Raw genomic sequence first — 17956 nt, forward strand, 5'->3', positions numbered from 1 at the left:
TCCGATCTTCAATGGAAGGAGTAGCTTGAGAAAACGCCTCCTCTGCATTTCGTTCAGCCACAAAGCGACGAAAACAAGTTTATGCAAAGACACAAATCCTTAAAAATACAAGGCATATTTACAAAACAATTTGTTATATACGTTTTCGCATAACAGCATTATATGCAGTTGTGTAAAACACAAACACCAGCAAACAAAGCTAGGTCACATCCCGAGCATCAGGCAGATGAAACCTGCTGTTTCCTGCCGTATGAGACAGTAGTTCAGTGAGATGGATTCATCATTCTGACAGTATTCATAATGGTTTCATATTTAGTAAACGTTAAGGAAGTATTAAATAAATGATTGAAACCTTATTTAGGTGAGTCATAGGAATTAGATAGGTGAGGTTAGGTGAAATGGGGTTCAACGTCATACCTAAGAATATTTCGCTCATATGACGACATGCATGCGTGTGTATGTGCGCCTGCTTGTACTAGCCGATACTGAAGCCGGTTTTATAGTGCTAGCCCACTGAGATACCATGCCGCAGTGAAGCATGAATACCCTACTCAGACACATTATACTGACTCCCAGCCGACCAGTCCTTGTTGTACCCATTAATGCCGAGCGCCAGGCAGGGAACAACAAGTACCATATTTTAACGCCTTTTGGTATGACGTGGCCGGAAACAAATGAAATAACAGAACATACTTGACCACGTGTGTCGGGCCATGATTTTGTTCACGATATAATCACTACAACGGAAAAAGGAATATTTTCCAAAGTTAACAGGTGGGCAGTTTCAAACACTTGTTCTTAATCTTCGGTTTCAACAAGTTTAAAAGCGATTATATATTTTTAAGCCTATTGAGTGGTAACATGCACCACCACGCCCTTCAAGTGAGATTACCATGGTTTGGGTGAATGACATGCCAAGTGCACATACCATTGTTAACCACAGCCCCTCATGTCTTTGCAAGGATTAAAGATTTTTAAAAAATAAATAAAAATTTGAGATGACGCCCGACTCGAAATGCTTCACAGTACAATACATTATAATGTATTGTATTGTACTGTGAAGCATTTCGAGTCGGGGGGTCATCTCAATTTTTTATATATTTTTTAAAAATCTTTAATCCTTGCAAAGACATGCGGGCCTGTATTGTGAACCACCATTTGCAAAGACAGCAAAATCAACATTTAAAACACGAACGCTGTTTCTCCGTCTATAAACTTCCGGTATCATTCGAGCATTGTGAAAGTACATAAATAATTTAATACAACATGAAACTACATTAGCACATTGCCTTAAAGGTCACATAAACCCTAGGGGGTAAAAATACATAAATCACTAACTCGCATCATTATAAATGAAACCCCGTCATTAAAACTACTCATTTCGACCTTTAATTGACTTAAATCGACCTTTTTGACAACAGTGCACAATTCTCACCCGCGAACGAAATTTCAACCAATCAGAGCGGCGCGACTCTGTGACGTCATATGAGGAATAGCTAGGAGGGCCTGTGCAGAATTCATCTACATTTTAGGGGTTAAATTATCTTGTTTACAGGCTTGTATAAACCTGAAATCGTGACAATTGTTGTGGAAAATGAAAGCTATATGTTCTCACAATCTACTGGCATTTAATTTTGTCTCATGCTTTGCCTAGTTTCCGAGTTACAACTTGTTTTCATAGACGATTCTGTCAAAATCGATTGGTGTCGTTAGGCCCTATTTGTATAATGACTGATCCAAATTGATCCCATTTCTGTGTTTTTTTACCTCGATATTTAATCATGTCATGTAAAAATCTGTTTGTATTCTCAAAACAGTGTCGGCCCATAAGTTTTCACATGCAATACAGCAATTAATACTCCCTTGTTGTAACCCGTGTTAGGTGGTATAAACCTACACATGTTATTTGTCATCATTCACTTGATGGTCAGTTAATGAATTTATAACAGGTATAATTAGTGGTAACACACTTAAATTACCCGACAAAGGTTCCCATTTGGCATTTCTTGTGTCTGGAGTAAATATTCAACATTATAAACATCGATCAAAGGATTAACCGATAACACGCTGATTGATTAATTACTTTTATCTTACACAGCGGAATTGTCAAAAGGTAGTGTTTATGTACGTAGATTTACTAATCTATACTGAATACACTCTGTCGTGTCGGTGTCTGCGTAAAAACAACGTCCTTCTTTCAAAGGATTAACCGGCAATACATTGATTGATTGCCCATTATTGGCTAACTAAATTACTGTTTTTAAAGAAAAACAATTAGCTGCCAGGTGTGCTATCTTGGGTGACCAATGAGACTATACACCAATACCTGAAAAGATTTATCACTTTTTCGTATATTAAACTGTTAAAAGACACATCATTTGGAACAGTTTTGTGGATATTGATGGATACATTCCTCGAACAAGGTAATGGCCTGATATTGTTCCTATAACTTTAATCTGTTTTAATTTTAATATTTGCATTTTGTTTTTATTCATTTGTCGTAGCATTCAACAGAATCATTGTTTTCGCCGTGAAGTGTAATGAGACAGACAACATGCACTAGGTGTGTGTGCGAATTATGATTCACATTGGCAAACTATAAAATGTCTAGATATTACAGTTCTGTTATAAATTCACTATAAGTATCAGCAGATCGTCTGCTTTTTATTTAGTTTCAAAATGCATACAAGTATGATAATAAACTAATTAGGATTATAAGACCAAATATAAAGACGCACATTGACTAGTATCTACATACTGGTGAGTGGACATTAACCATGGGAATGTAGCAAGAAATTTATCGCGTAGTATTGTGACTTCGACCCCCACCTCGCTTCCGTGGAAGAAATCGTTATGTTATAAGTTGTGTCATGCAAAATCCGTTTGGTTATGATTCCAATACATATTTAACTACGAGTAGAAAGTAGTCTTGATTTTCTAACTTGATGAAAACAAACTATAATCTCCTTAATTCTAACAGATTTTTTATTTTTAAAAATGGCGGCGCCCTGTCGGGAACATCCGCCAGTCTGAGGATAAATGGTATTTAGGTTTGTTTCCACCGAGTTACAAAATCAAAACTACTTTCTACTGATAGTAAAATATGTATTTTATTGATGGCCAATAGGATTTTGCATGACAAAGCGTAAAACATAACAATTTCTCTCGTGGCAGCGAGGTGGGTGTCAATATAATACTACTTACAATATTATTGTTACTTCGACCACAACCTCACTTCCTAGGAAGAAATCGTTATGTTACAAGTTGTGTTATGGAAAATCTTTATGGTCATCAATCATATGCATATTTTACTACAACTAGTAAGTAGTTTTGATTCTTTAACTTCCGTGAAGCGATCTGAACACAAGTAAGATATCGTTTCAGGCTTCCACAACTCTCGCTTCGCACTCACAAACATAACCCATTTAGCACGAACTGCGGGGTCCTGTGGAAATCTGTGCATGGGGACACCATCGCCCGACCCCTAGGAGCAATTGACGACAAAGCAACGATTCAGCATGTCGTCGTTGATGTCGAGAAATCATCAAAATGATGAGCGTGCTACACATTTTCTATACAACTAACTGAAAATCGTTCCTCATATGACGTCACTGCAGTGCTCTGGCGACAGAGTTACGTAACCTGTCTGTGGTTTCGTTGGCGGGCGAGAGGGAAGCAGGCGACTTTTTGGCAACTTTTAATCGCTCGGTATTAAATAACCACAAGTTTTTAAAGAATAAATTTGGTGTTCCGCATAAGACTAACCACAAATCTTTCATATGTAATGGTTAAAAGAGTAACAAAAAACAAACTTTAGTGGTTCTTTAAGCAGTTGTTACTAATAACTAATTTCCAGTTTGGCTTGTGCGGCGTTCAAAGCCCCATGTCTTCACGTACCAACAATGTGTTAATTATGTGGCAATGTAATTCATTGTATAACAGTGTTGTAATGTTTATTAAACACAAAAGATATACCATCAAAAGTAAATATTTATTCATTTACCACCATAAAAGTAAGTATATCTTCATTTACCATCATAAAGGTAAACATGTATTCATTTACCATAATAAAAGTAACTATATCGTCATTTACCACCATAAAGGTAAATATGCATTCATTTACCATCATAAAAGTATCACGCCGAAAACCCGGGTTCGATTCCCCACATGGGCACAATGTGTTAAGCCCATTTCTGGTCTTCCCCGCCGTGATACTGCTGGAATATTGCTAAAAGTGGCGTAAAATTAAACTCAGTCAGTCAGTCAGTCATAAAAGTAAGTATGTATTCATTGACCATCGTAAAAGTAAATATTTATTCATTTGCCACCATAAAAGTAAATATATCTTCATTTACCATCATAAAGGTAAATATGTATTCATTTACCATCATAAAAGTAAGTATGTATTCATTTACCATCATAAAGATTCTAGCACTTTTCTAGGGTTGAGTCCCATCCGGGATTTGAACTCACACCCTCAGAGTCAGGCACCTAATCGCCAGGGTGTCCTCCCAAAACTTCTACATGCCAAAACTTCTACAGCTTAAAACCACAAAGTTAATGGTGCACTGCACCACTAATCTCCTGGCTATTACATGTTGGGGACCGCCTCCGTGGTGTAGTGGTTAGAGCTTCCGCCCGGAGAGCGTAAGGTCGCTGGTTCGATCCCCGACCGCATCATACCAAAAGACGTTAAAATATGGTACTTGTTGGTCCCTGCCTGGCGCTCGGCATTAATGGGTACAACAAGGACTGGTCGGCTCGGAGTCAGTTTAATGTGTCTGAGTGGGGTATTCATGCTTCACTGCGGCATGGTATCTCAGTGAGCTAGCACTATAAAACCAGCTTAAGCCTGGGCTAGTACAAGCAGCCGCACATACACATACACACGCATGCACGTCGTCATATGAGCGAAATATTCTCAAGCACGACGTTAAACCCAATTTCACCTCACCTGTTGGACATTGATTGGAAGAGCCCAAATAATTAAGTGTAGGAGTTTTGGCACTTCTCCAGTTTGACAATTTTATATTGTATTTCACTTCTAAGTACTATACAACAAAACATAAATTAAAATAGCATATAATGAAGACAATTTATTATAAATATCACGATTGTCAAATGTGCAACGTGAACGTGCCGTTGGCATGTTGCAACCGGGAAGATCAGTTATTGACGTCGCAAGAGCAATGGGTTGCAGCCGTCGTACGGTGTATGACTTGCGAGGTCGTCTACAACAAACTGGCACCAATTCTGATCGCCCAAGGTCGGGTCATCCACGTGTGACGTCACGAGCAGAAGACCGTCAAATCGTCCTACGTCACCTACGTGACAGATTTCTGCCGGCTACACGAACCAGGGCTGAGATGTTTAGAGGTCGACTGTCCTCACAGACCATTCGAAATCGGTTGCGGGCTGCAAAACTCCATTCTCGACGTCCATATCGTGGGCCAATATTGACACCGTTTCATCAACGTCAACGTCTGCTGTGGGCCCAACGTCACCTCCGATTGACCCAGAGAGACTGGAATCGAGTCGTCTTTAGCGATGAATCCAGGTTTACCCTCAGATTCGCGGACGGCAGGCATAGAGTCTGGAGACGACGTCGTGAACGGTATGCCCAATGTTGTGTACAGGAAGTCGACAGATTCAGGTGCGGAAGTTGCATGGTGTGGGGTGCTTTCTGTGGGAACAACCGTTCCTGACTTCCGGTCATCCGTGGAAACCTCACAGCTGCTGCTTACCGCGACCAGGTGCTCACCCCTGAACTCGTTCCTTTCATGGCGGCTCATGGCCCATGTCTACAGTTCCAGCATGATAATGCTCGGCCGCATTCCGCGATGTTGACACGAAATTTCCTTCAAAACGCTGGAATCAACATCATGGACTGGCCATCGAGGTCCCCTGGCCTTTATCCAATAGAGCACATTTGGGATGCACTTGGGAGAAGGCTTCGTGGTCTTAGGAACCAACCTCACAATTTGCAGGAACTTGGCGCTGCCTTGCAAGAGCAATGGCGCAGAATCCCCAACCACGTGTTCACAAGCATCAGGCAGTCGATGAGGAGACGGTGTTTGGCAGTGGTGAATGCGCGGGGCGGCCACACACGATATTGAACTGAGAAATTTCGCATTGTTATTCTTGTGATTTGACATTCTGTATACCCATGTTTTGGAACGGCGGTGTAGCCTAATGGAACTGATTATGGCACTGTCAGTGTATCGAGTACATCACACAGATCTCAGCAATGAAATAATAACAATTTAACTATCTTACCATCTCTTGTTCTTTTATAGTGCCCTGAAGAAAAAATGTGAAGTTTCTTTTTTGACTCAGTATATTTGAAATAAAAGCTTAAAGAAATGATGTGGCACTATTATGTCTCTGTAGAATCCCACTGGAAAGGTAAAACCTAATGTGCAAACACAAGGAGTGAGTGAGTGAGTATGGTTTTACGCCGCTTTTTGCAATATTCCAGCAAGATCACAGTGGGGAACACCAGAAATGGGCTTCACACATAGTACCAATTTGGGGAATTGAACCCGCGTCTTCGAGCGAACGCCTTCACCACTAGGCTACCCCTCCGCCCCCAAAGGCAAGGATCAAAACTGGAGTCACTTGATTTTTATGTCAACAGAAAAGATTGACCGACTAAACAATTTACAGCAAAACTGGGAGTAACTTCTTTGAGCGGCATTTAGAAGTTGGTGTGATGAACAACGAGGAGAGTTCTATGGCTATACAACTTCTTTAATATAATTATGAGCGACGTTCCGTGTAGCTTCGAACACCGTTATCAAGCAAGTGTTAGCATATATGAACAATGGCTCTGTTTCTTAACATATATGAAGCAATGGACCTGTTTCTTAACATATATGAAGCAATGGACCTGTTTCTTAACCGATATGAAAGAATGGACCTGTTCCTTCGTTGGTTTGTTATTTTACGCCCATTCAGCAATATTCCAGCTATATGGAGGAGGTCTGAAAATAACCGAGTATGGACCAGACAATCCAGTGATCAACAGCATGAGCATTGATATACGCAATTGGGAACCGAGGACATGTCAATCGAAACTGACTGACTGACTCACTACTGTGTCTCTTGCAAAGGTCACCTCCGGGTACGATATACGTAACATAGAGTTACCATTGAGTGTAATAAATGAATATTGACCCATGAAACTGCAAACTGAAACTTCCGCCAAACACAACACACCGCAACTGTAGCCCATCACATTAAGCGAGGTCAACTAGATCAGGTTTTGCTGCCAATAGCTTATATCACTTTGACAATACCGACAATGTCAGTTGAATCCCGTGATGACATCATCCATATTCCTGAAGGACAAGATGATTTGGAAGGAAACAGGCATGCTGGGTACGAAACCATTGACAAAATTAAATGTGCTGATGCTAGTCATGCTGGCACCGACAACAACGACCCTGGATCTGTTGAGTACCACTACGTTGACGACACCAACCCAACCTCTGACCATCAAGCCATTGAAGAAAGCCAGTCGGAAGTCAACGACTATGAAGACGTTACTGAAACTAATCCAGCCTATGATTACATTCAAGCAATAAACGAGCCACTTACGGTAAGACGGAAATTCTACTCTTGTATTGTATTCTTAATGTACAGGTTTCAAAGAGTTCTTTTAGGATTGACCCTGTGATGTTTTAACTTCAGGTTAGAAGATAAACGTTTATTTTGAAGGTTTTATGTAATAAACGATGAGTTTGAGTATTGAGTATTAACATAACCCAGTAAACAATATATAGATGACTTATGCTTTGGTAGTACACTCAAATCCAACGAAAGACATCGTAACTATTGAACTAAGGTGATGATAGTGTGTAACAAAGGCGTTATAACATCACTGACTTAATACAGATATTGAAACTATCTCTAATTTCAGCTAACATCAAAGTGTATGAAGGCTGTTGTATTTCTCGTACCCACATTCGCCAGCTTGACACTGAGTATCATAACTGGGTTCCTCACGTCCTTAATGTTCCATACCCTGGTCTTGCCAAGAAAAATATCCTTGGAAGATGGAGAGATCACTGCTGAAGCAGGAACCACATTTATTGTGTTTTCTTCACTTGCAGGTATATTCAGTGTTTCGACTACGTTAACCATCTCAGCTCAATTCACCATAGTCACCAATGTAATACCTGTCTGTTGTTCACCTTTTCACCATGGTCACCAATATTATACCTGTCTGTTGTTCACCTTTTCACCATGGTCACCAATGTAATACCTGTCTGTTGTTCACCTTTTCACCATGGTCACCAATGTAATACCTGTCTGTTGTTTACCTTTTCACCATGTTCACCAATGTAATACCTGTCTGTTGTTCACCTTTTCACCATCGTCACCAATGTAATACCTAACTGTTGTTCACCTTTTCACAATAGTCACCAATATAATACCTGTCTGTTGTTCACCTTTTCACCATGGTCACCAGTGTAATACCTGCCTGTTGTTCACCTTTTCACCATGGTCACCAATATAATACCTGTCTGTTGTTCACCTTTTCACCATGGTCACCAATGTAATACCTGTCTGTTGTTCACCTTTTTACCATCGTCACCAATATAATACCTGTCTGTTGTTCACCTTTTCACCATGGCCAGCACTTTTTTAGTTGTCTGTTGTTCACGTTGATCACGCCAGAGTAGCTGTTAATGCCTGACATGCTAATTATGTCTACAAAGACACTACATGTTGTCATATTTGCTCTTAGTAATCAATAGTTGCCCTTCTGTCACGTATTGCAGCTGCTTCCTGTGGGCCGCTCATGATCAGATTTGGCTTCCGGAAGGTTGCTCTAGCCGGAAGTGTTCTGCTCATCTGTATCTCTCTCTCGTCGTCAGTGACAACCACAGCCGATAACCTATCTTTATTATTCGGCATCATGGGAGGTCTGTCAAAATCCTTTAAAGATTGTTGTCTCTATTTAGAGCTGTTTTTAGACACACACTAGATCGCCAAAACAAAAGAAAACTTAATATCAAGGTGATTTTTCTTTGAGCGTTCTGTTTAGGGCCTAAGTTTGGAATGAGTATACACCTTACACGTAACGCTGTCATTTGTAATAATTTTGAGAAGAGAATTTTAAGTGTGAATATTTTTACAGGCAGTTGAGCAGTTCTCGCCCACAATGACGCAGTCCCTCCCTCCCTCACTCAGATGCAGTTAATTGTGAAAGTAATACTACATTGTGGAATCACCTGAATCTTTCATTGTAAAATATCCTGTTCGGTGCAATCACTTGGAATTTTTGTCAAACGTTCTGGACTTGTCAGCCATTTTGAATTATTTAAGCTTTCGACTACACACAAAGTACATTTCCTAATAATTTGTCTGATATTACTTGACCTTGATGAAGTCCTTACACAATGTTTGTCAGGACTTGCTGTGGGTCATCTCCGGACTCTGGGTGTTGTGGCTATCGTCGACCACCTCTTCACTCGCCAATCCCTAGCCTTTATTGTCAGCCATACTGGCTTCACCCTTGGGAACGTTGGGAGCATCTTTGGACTCCGAAGATCTGACTGGCACATCGACAGGAGAGTGCTTGAGATGACTGCCGTAATGGGACTGATCGCTGGTTGTTGTCTTCAGAGGACCTCCCAGGCACAGGAGAATGTGTCCATGCTGTTCAAACACCCAACGTTTTATTTCCTCATCTCGATCACACTTGTCACATCTGTGGGTAGGTTTTCAAATGCATCTGTAAACTTAAATCAGGGAGTTCGGGTAGAAAAAAGATCTTGGAGGCACACCAAACTGATTTCTAGATTAACGTTCCTTTTCTATCCCCACCTGTTCGTCTTTGAGTCAATAACAAGATTTCGCAAATATTGCTGCTTTGGATGTTTAATCTTGACATTTATCTGGATATTTGTAATCAATGTAACAAATATCAAGGGTTAACGAAAGTAAATATACACAAAGAACTTAATTAAGCACCCCCTATATTTTTCCAATGATTGGTTTTCAACACGTACATAGAACTTCTCACGGTGACCAAGATGGATAAACATGCGTTTTTTCTGACTCGTATGATCTTTTAAGTCATAAAAAACGACAAAATGATTGGATTCCATGTTGATTTTATGATGATAATTACTCATTTATAAAAGAACCCAAAACCCTTTTCATACAAAACCATATCTGTACAAGTATAGCCCCGGAATGTTTAATGTTTAATTTATTGGTGAATGTGAACATTCGAAATGTCATTTCGCGTGTCTTACACGATTCAAGGTCAATACCAAGTGTAACCTCTATGTGACTGTATGCCAGCCAGAATTCCCCTCCTCATACTCCTCTGAAGGGGCAGGTTACACCATTCCTCAAGTAAAGCAGCCTCCAATTGTGTGTGCCAGGTTCTGTACAGGAGGAACCCTTTGCTGCTCTCGGCGACCAACCATGTCCCAGATATACTCCAAAGGTGTAAGATCGGGGCTCATTCAATCGTGAGATATGGCGGGGGTGCTTAACTACGTTCTTTGTGTATATATTCTAATTCTTACCAACTATTTGAACGCTATCGGTCCAAAATCTCAGGCCAACTATACACAAATGCACCAGACCCATTTCGTGACAGCATTATATACTTCATAGCTTTGTGGTATAAGCATATACTTATGTTGTTGTATAAACATATACGGATGATGTTTCTTATGTGATAACAAGCATATACTTATGTTGTTGTATAAACATATACGGATGATGTTTCTTCTGTGATAACAACACTCATGGTTGCACTTCTGTTTACAGGGTTTTCAATCCTTCAGGCAAAAATCATCATCTTCGATTACACTGTCTTAATCTTCGTCAGTCAGCTTCTTGTGCTGGGTGTCCTGGTTATCATCTGGATCTTCCAGAAGAAGAAGCTGAAAGAGTCATTTCTTTTCTGGATGGGGATACCGGTCGTAGCTCTCGGTCTAGTTGCCATGGTCCCCGAGGATGTCTTTTACAGTCTTGGAGCTGTAGTGGCCTCTTCCTTGTTGCTTGGAGCTGTTGTAGGTGAGTAAACCAACGAGTCTTCCTCCTATAATTTATGCACTCACAACGTATCCTTGAGTTTTAAGACATAGTCGTCTTAGACCCTGTAGTTGTAGTAAGTCGCCTGTTCGTGACTGCAGCTTTGTGCAACGGTGCACAAGCACTCTCGGGAAGGCCAGAGTGTCAAAAGGACTGTGCTCCCGGTGGAGAACCCGGGCACTCTCCTGATCAGCGCCAAGAGATCAGGAAGTTCCAAACCAATCTACCGAGAACAATGGGGAGCCTGACGACAGAGTACTTGGGATGCAAGTGAGACATTTCAAAGGCGAGGTCCGCATACTTAGCATGCTTTTCCTGAATCTTGCCAATGACGTTGCTGTCAAAAGGGACAGGAAATTCAATGATGTAAATAAATTCATTCGGAGTGAAAGCAACAGGCATGGCGGAGACGGTAATAAAACCAACGAGCCATGCCATCATGTCTTTTCAGATATGGTGTTTGTGCCAAGGAAGGGCATCCACTGACAAGGTGTACGAGAGTCTCTGTAAATTCATTTCACAATCGACATTTCATGCAAATATTTTCTTTTAGAATCATATTTTGGCGACTGCGAGTGGAAAGTGACTGGTCCTGAGTAGCAATAATAATGATAATTATTATTAAGGTAAACCTATTTAGATATAGAGTGTGAGGGGAACCATTAAGTGTTAGGATAAAAAGTATTTTCTGTGTGGACTTGCGTCCCTTAGGGGTGCCAGGTACCTACGATCATGGCTACGTAAGTTCTTCGAGTGGCATTTAGACGCTGGTTGATGAAAAGGAACAGCTATTTATGGAAAGACAACGTCTTTATTGCCAATAGATGCGACGTTTCGGTGCATAACCCCATTATCTAAACGTCGCATCTATTGAAATGTAGGAAGTTGTCTGTCCACAAAACTTTCCCTCTTCGTGGCTTCATAAGGTTTGAAGGTTGTCATTTTCTGATTTATATTCATTCTCCAGCGTTGTCTGAAGTCATGTTGCCGTTAGCTTTGGTCAACACTACAGGCAGAAGAAACCTGAAACTGTCTCTCCCTCTGCTGGTCTGCCTTGACGAGATGGGACGAGTTATCGGCGGCTCCATCCAGGGTAGGTAGAGTTGTGTTGCTTCAGTTTCATTTTGGCAAACCTGTAAGACTGACAACAGTGCCACAACGACAGGTGCGAGATGTGTCCAGCACAAACAAATATACTCTCCCCAAAAAGAAACGCATATAGGATTTCGACTGTATTTTTATGTTTATTTTGAAACTTCTTGTAGGCGTTATGAGTCAATAAATTATAGCGAAATTGCACACTGGGAATGCAGACTTATCCGTCTTTGGCTACAACTCGAGGAAAGTCAGTTTGAGTGTCACATGGAGACGTGTGGTGGCGCTGAAGTCAATACCTCGTGTGACCACCGTGGGCATCCAGAACTGCACGGCATCGCCTCGGTAACGAACGATTAAGTCTCAGAACTGGTGTTGCCCAATCGCAGCCCACTCAGCCTGTAGTGCCTGTGCGAGTTGCTGAAGTGCCTGGGGCTGAGGGTTACGGCGTCGCACTCGTCTGTTCAGGGCATCCCACAGACGCTCGATCAGGTTTAAGTCCGGTGATCTTGAGGGCCAGGGGAGCACATTGATGTTGTGGTTCTGGAGGATGTCTGTCGTGTGACGTGCTGTGTGGCGTCTGGCATTGTCCTGTTGAAACAACTCCCTCTGGCGATCAATGATTTGAAGGAGGTGTGGGCGTAGGATTTCGTCACAGTTCCGTTGAGCTGTCAGGTTGCCCTGGATCATCACCAAATCACTTCTCCTACGGCAGGTGATCTCTCCCCATAGCAAGCGTCGGCGAAACGTTCACGTCGACGTCTGTACACCCGCATTCTTCCATCGCGTCGTTCCAATAGAAATCGTGATTCATCACTGAACCAGATTCTATGCCAATTCGGTAGGTTATAGGCCTGAACGTTGGTGCACCATTGAAGTCGATGTCGACGATGATGTTGGCGAAGCACAGGGCCAAAATAAGGTCTTCTGGCACGTAAACCATCCTCTCTCAACCTGTTCCTGACGGTCTGTGCAGAAAGCCTCCTCAATCCGGGTATTTGTCGAGCAGTACTGGTCGCCGTAGCTGTTCGATGACGCAGGTGATGTACCCGGATGTAGCGATCCTGCGCCGCAGTGGTCGCTCGAGGTCGGCCACTACGAGGGGCATCTGCTACAGCATTCTGCTGGCGATATCTCTCCCAGAGCCTTGAAAAGGTGCTTTGGTGAACATTCATGCGTCGGGCAACTGCACGTTGAGACTGACCAGCTTCAAGCAAACCAATGTCGATATGACGGTTGGCTTCACTTAGACGTGGCATTTTGCGTTCGTCAACAATATTCCAAATACAGTGAATAATCGACAGACAGCGATCAACCTTTTATACTCATCATTGAGACTATCTGATCCCCAACTTTCACGTGCATTGCATGTGAATTCTATATTCTGTGACACTACACGCCGAAATTGAAATTCATGCTGTTAAATACGGGTATTTTGCGGATGGTGCGTTTTGTTGTCATGTTTCAAAACATAAACACCATAGGACTCATAAACAGTGCAAAACCTTTTGTAAAATGAATCACGTTTTAATTCATTGCTACATAAAATTGCTATTTTCAAGATGCGTTTCTTTTTTGGGAGAGTATATAATGAATTCGTGAAAGATATCATCAATATAGTTTGAGATATCTTTTATTAGATGCAACATATTATCATTTCTGACTATCACTGATATCAAAATCAAACTAAAACTATAAAAAATATATCCTAAAAAGATATCCTTATATGAACGGTCCCAAAAATGGCTTGTTCTTGACAACAGAAGTGGTCATCCATTTTTGAACGAATAGAGTCTTGAACCTATTTAGAGTGAGTGAGTGAGTTTAGTGTAATGCCGCAATATGCCAGCTGTATGGCAGTGGTCTGTAAATAATCGAGTCTGGACCAGACAATCCAGTGATCAACAGCATGAGCATCGATCTGCGCACTTGGGAACCGATGACATGTGTCAACCAAGTCAGCGAGACTGACCACCCGATCCCGATCAATATTCTAACCCGGACCTTCGCGGGTAACCTATTTAGAATTGACAGCACCACCATGACTGGAAACATTGCTCAGATACTTCACGGACGGAAGCATCTAGAAACAGTCGGGAGTCTTTAATAATATCAGTAATTAATTAACAAATAACAGTTAATGTTGTTATTTATTTGCAAGACATCAGGAAATGTTATTTTGTCAGTTAGCAGCATTATTTTCAGTCATCGTTTTAATTCATTTTTATGATATCTTGAATATTATTGCAGATATCTAATTATCAGTATTCATTCTTTAATTCATTTCAATATTTCTTAAATTAAACTAGTTTAACAATCTTGTGCTGATGGTTAAATCGTCAGTATACATGGAATATGTAATGTATGTTTTTCATCGTATGGAATTACAACTAATACCGCTTTTGTAAAAATACCTGAGAAGTAATGTATTCATCAGCAAGTATACAGACTCAATCTTAAAATCAGTTGAAGATAGAAGTAATAATTTCATACAATTTGCCCAACATCTGTTTTATACAATTTGTTCCATCTGTTATATAATGATATACCAAACCTCCATTATGTTGTTCACATATCATGTCGGAACACAATCCTTTCAACATGATGCAGCTGAGAATATCTTTGGTCCAAAACAATATTTTAACACGGTATATTTTTACTTTTCAATGTCATAAACATCCAATATGAATATTGTTTGGTATATAAATTCGCTCGTCGATCAAATCAATAAAACTACACTCTTCAAAAATAAATAAAAGAAACGCTACGCTACGCCATCTTCGAAGAATTTATTGCGTTAGTTTAAGAGCAATTATTTCATGCAATTTCAATGGCAAAAGGTGAAAATTCACACGTCTATAGACAAAGAGTTCACCAACACAACAACATTGTTGTGTTTCTTTTTAATTGCGACCACAAGATGGTGTCAACATCAGTAGTTTGTATGGCCACCATTGGCAACAATTACTGCTTGGATAAGTCGACGAAGTCGATATTGCAGAATTCTTCCCCACTCTTCCTGCAAATGCGTTGTTCAGTTGTGGGCGCTTCTGAGGCGTGTTTGACGTTGACGTACACGTCGATCCAGTTCATCCCATAGGTGTTCTATCGGGTTTAGATCTGGAAGGTCAGGGCAGAACATTGACGTTAGAATTGGCAAGGTAGCGGACCGCGACACGTGCTGTATGTGAAGTAGCGTTGTCATGCTGGGACATCTCCCTCTGTAGGTCCATAATCGGAAGCATGTGGGGTGCAAGGACTTCGTTGATGTACCGATTTGCTGTCAAATTCCCCTGAAGCATCGCAAAATGAGATCTTTGGGTGCTGGATATCGAACCCCATACCACGACACTTCCTCCACCGAATCTGTTGACCTGTCGAATACAATTAGTGGGCAAAATGTTCATTTCTTCGACGTTAAACATGCTGTATTCCATCTCGCCGGTAAAGAAGAAATCGTGATTCATCACTGATCCAGACTATCCCCCAAGGGAATAAGTAACAATTGCCGCGTTTTGTTTTGTTTTGCAATCACACAAAGGTAACGTTTTGGAAATAAATAGTATATTTGCATTGATTTGCCGAGTTCAATATTCTTAAAATCACATATGCGTTTCTTTTTTTGAAGAGTGTATTCATCAAAAGCCCACTGAGTAGATGTACGTTGCAATAAGGCATGACATAACGGTCGTGAATGTCTGAGAAAAGTGCTTCTTTTTCACCATCAGCTATGATCGCTGTTTCTTAAGCATTCTGTTGTATTTACACCGACACCACCAACTATGATCTCTGGAATCCTGTTGTATTTAATATTTCAGCATCCTCCCCAGTAAATGCTGCCCTGTATTGTGCTGGCGTGTCCCTGATCATTGCCGGAGTTGGGGCCATCACTGCAGCCGTGGTGATAAAACGCTGGCCTTCCCTCAGTGATCAGGCAGAGGACCCTGTCCAGCACCAAGTACAGGAGACAGAGAACCATGTGGAGGACCGTGCACAAGAGGCAGAGGACCGTGTAGAGGACCGTGCACAAGAGGCAGAGGACCGTGTCGAGGACCGTGCACAAGAGGCAGAGGACCGTGTCGAGGACTGTGCACAAGAGGCAGAGGACCGTGTCGAGGACTGTATACAGGAGGTTAAGCAACATGTGAGGGACCGTGTGGTCGAAGCAGAGGACAATATCAAGAACCGTATGGACGAAGCAGAGACACCCTTATAACAGTAAACCAGTCTTGCTCGGGTTCATATATTGTTAAACGATAGAAATGATTGGACACACTGTGCCATTGTAAGTGTATCGGAGAAGGAAAGTTTGAACAGGTAACCTTGAAAAACGTAATGCGATGATTTCCCCTAAAGTTGATTCGACTGTACTGAAAATATCTCTCATTTGGGGACTGTAACCTGTCGATATATTGCTCAAAATTGTCGGAAATGGATTGTAAGTTGAGCTCTTGCATTCTTAACGATTATTCTAGATTTTTCAATGTTGTGTAATAATGTACATGTAGTCCAGGGCTACCACAGCATTTTGTACTGATAAACCACCTTGAATAACTCCACCAACGTCCCTTTGAACCTCTTGCTCTCGAAGAGTGAGTGAGTATGGATTAACGCCGCTTTTAGCAATATTCCAGCAATATCACGGCGGGTGACAACAGAAATGTGCTTTACACAATGTACCCATGTGGGGAATCGAATCCGGGTCCTCGGAGTGACGAACCAACGCTTTAATCACAAGGCCACCCCACCGCCCCTGCTCTCGAAGAAATCCTTATGACACATGCTAGTGGGAACTCCGTACTGGTCTACCGTACTGGTCGCGTACGGTAGACCTTTCTGTACTTGATACGTCACCTTGAATAAAGCATCTTTCCTTTCAACTGATAATTACTGTTGTCAATACTCTTGATATCACATACAATGACAGTTCCGTTATATTGACAGAAAGAGTGTCTGGGTGTTGTCAATACCAGTACTCTTGATATCACATACAATGACAGTTCCGTTATATTGACAGAAAGAGTGTCTGGGCGTTGTCAATACTAGTACTCTTGATATCACATACAATGACAGTTCCGTTAGATTGAAAGAAAGAGTGTCTGGGTGTTGTCAATACTAGTCCTCTTCATATCACATAAATGACAGTTCCGTTATATTGAAAGACAAGGTGTCTGGGTGTTGTCAATACCCGTGATATCACATACAATGACAGTTCCGTTATATTGAAAGAAGGAGTGTCTGGGTGTTGTCAATACTAGTACTCTTGATATCACATACAATGACAGTTCCGTTATATTGAAAGAAAGAGTGTCTGGGTGTTGTCAATACTAGTACTCTTGATATCACATACAATGACAGTTCCGTTATATTGAAAGAAAGAGTGTCTGGGTGTTGTCAATACTAGTACTCTTGATATCACATACAATGACAGTTCCGTTAGATTGAAAGAAAGAGTGTCTGGGTGTTGTCAATACTAGTCCTCTTCATATCACATAAATGACAGTTCCGTTATATTGAAAGACAAGGTGTCTGGGTGTTGTCAATACCCGTGATATCACATACAATGACAGTTCTGTTATATTGAAAGAAGGAGTGTCTGGGTGTTGTCAATACTAGTACTCTTGATATCACATACAATGACAGTTCCGTTATATTGAAAGAAAGAGTGTCTGGGTGTTGTCAACACTAGTACTCTTGATATCACATACAATGACAGTTCCGTTATATTGAAAGAAAGAGTGTCTGGGTGTTGTCAACACTAGTACTCTTGATATCACATACAATGACAGTTCCGTTATAT

At 41.1% G+C, this 17956-nt stretch overlaps 1 protein-coding gene across 1 annotated transcript; it reads left to right on the forward strand.

Moving 5' to 3' along the window:
- The first annotated feature begins 7208 nt into the window (after positions 1-7208).
- LOC124292002 lies at positions 7209-16818 on the forward strand. The gene is made up of 7 exons (XM_046729075.1): positions 7209-7600; positions 7922-8114; positions 8787-8930; positions 9419-9724; positions 10795-11043; positions 12029-12154; positions 15975-16818. The coding sequence occupies exons 1-7, from the start codon at positions 7304-7306 to the stop codon at positions 16370-16372; spliced, it is 1713 nt and encodes a 570-aa protein (XP_046585031.1). The 5' UTR covers positions 7209-7303; the 3' UTR covers positions 16373-16818.
- Positions 16819-17956: the final 1138 nt, after the last annotated feature.

Source organism: Haliotis rubra, unplaced genomic scaffold, assembly GCF_003918875.1.
Source record: "Haliotis rubra isolate DU_JTF1 unplaced genomic scaffold, ASM391887v1 Scf504, whole genome shotgun sequence".
In the NCBI taxonomy this organism is placed as follows: Eukaryota; Metazoa; Mollusca; class Gastropoda; order Lepetellida; family Haliotidae; genus Haliotis; species Haliotis rubra.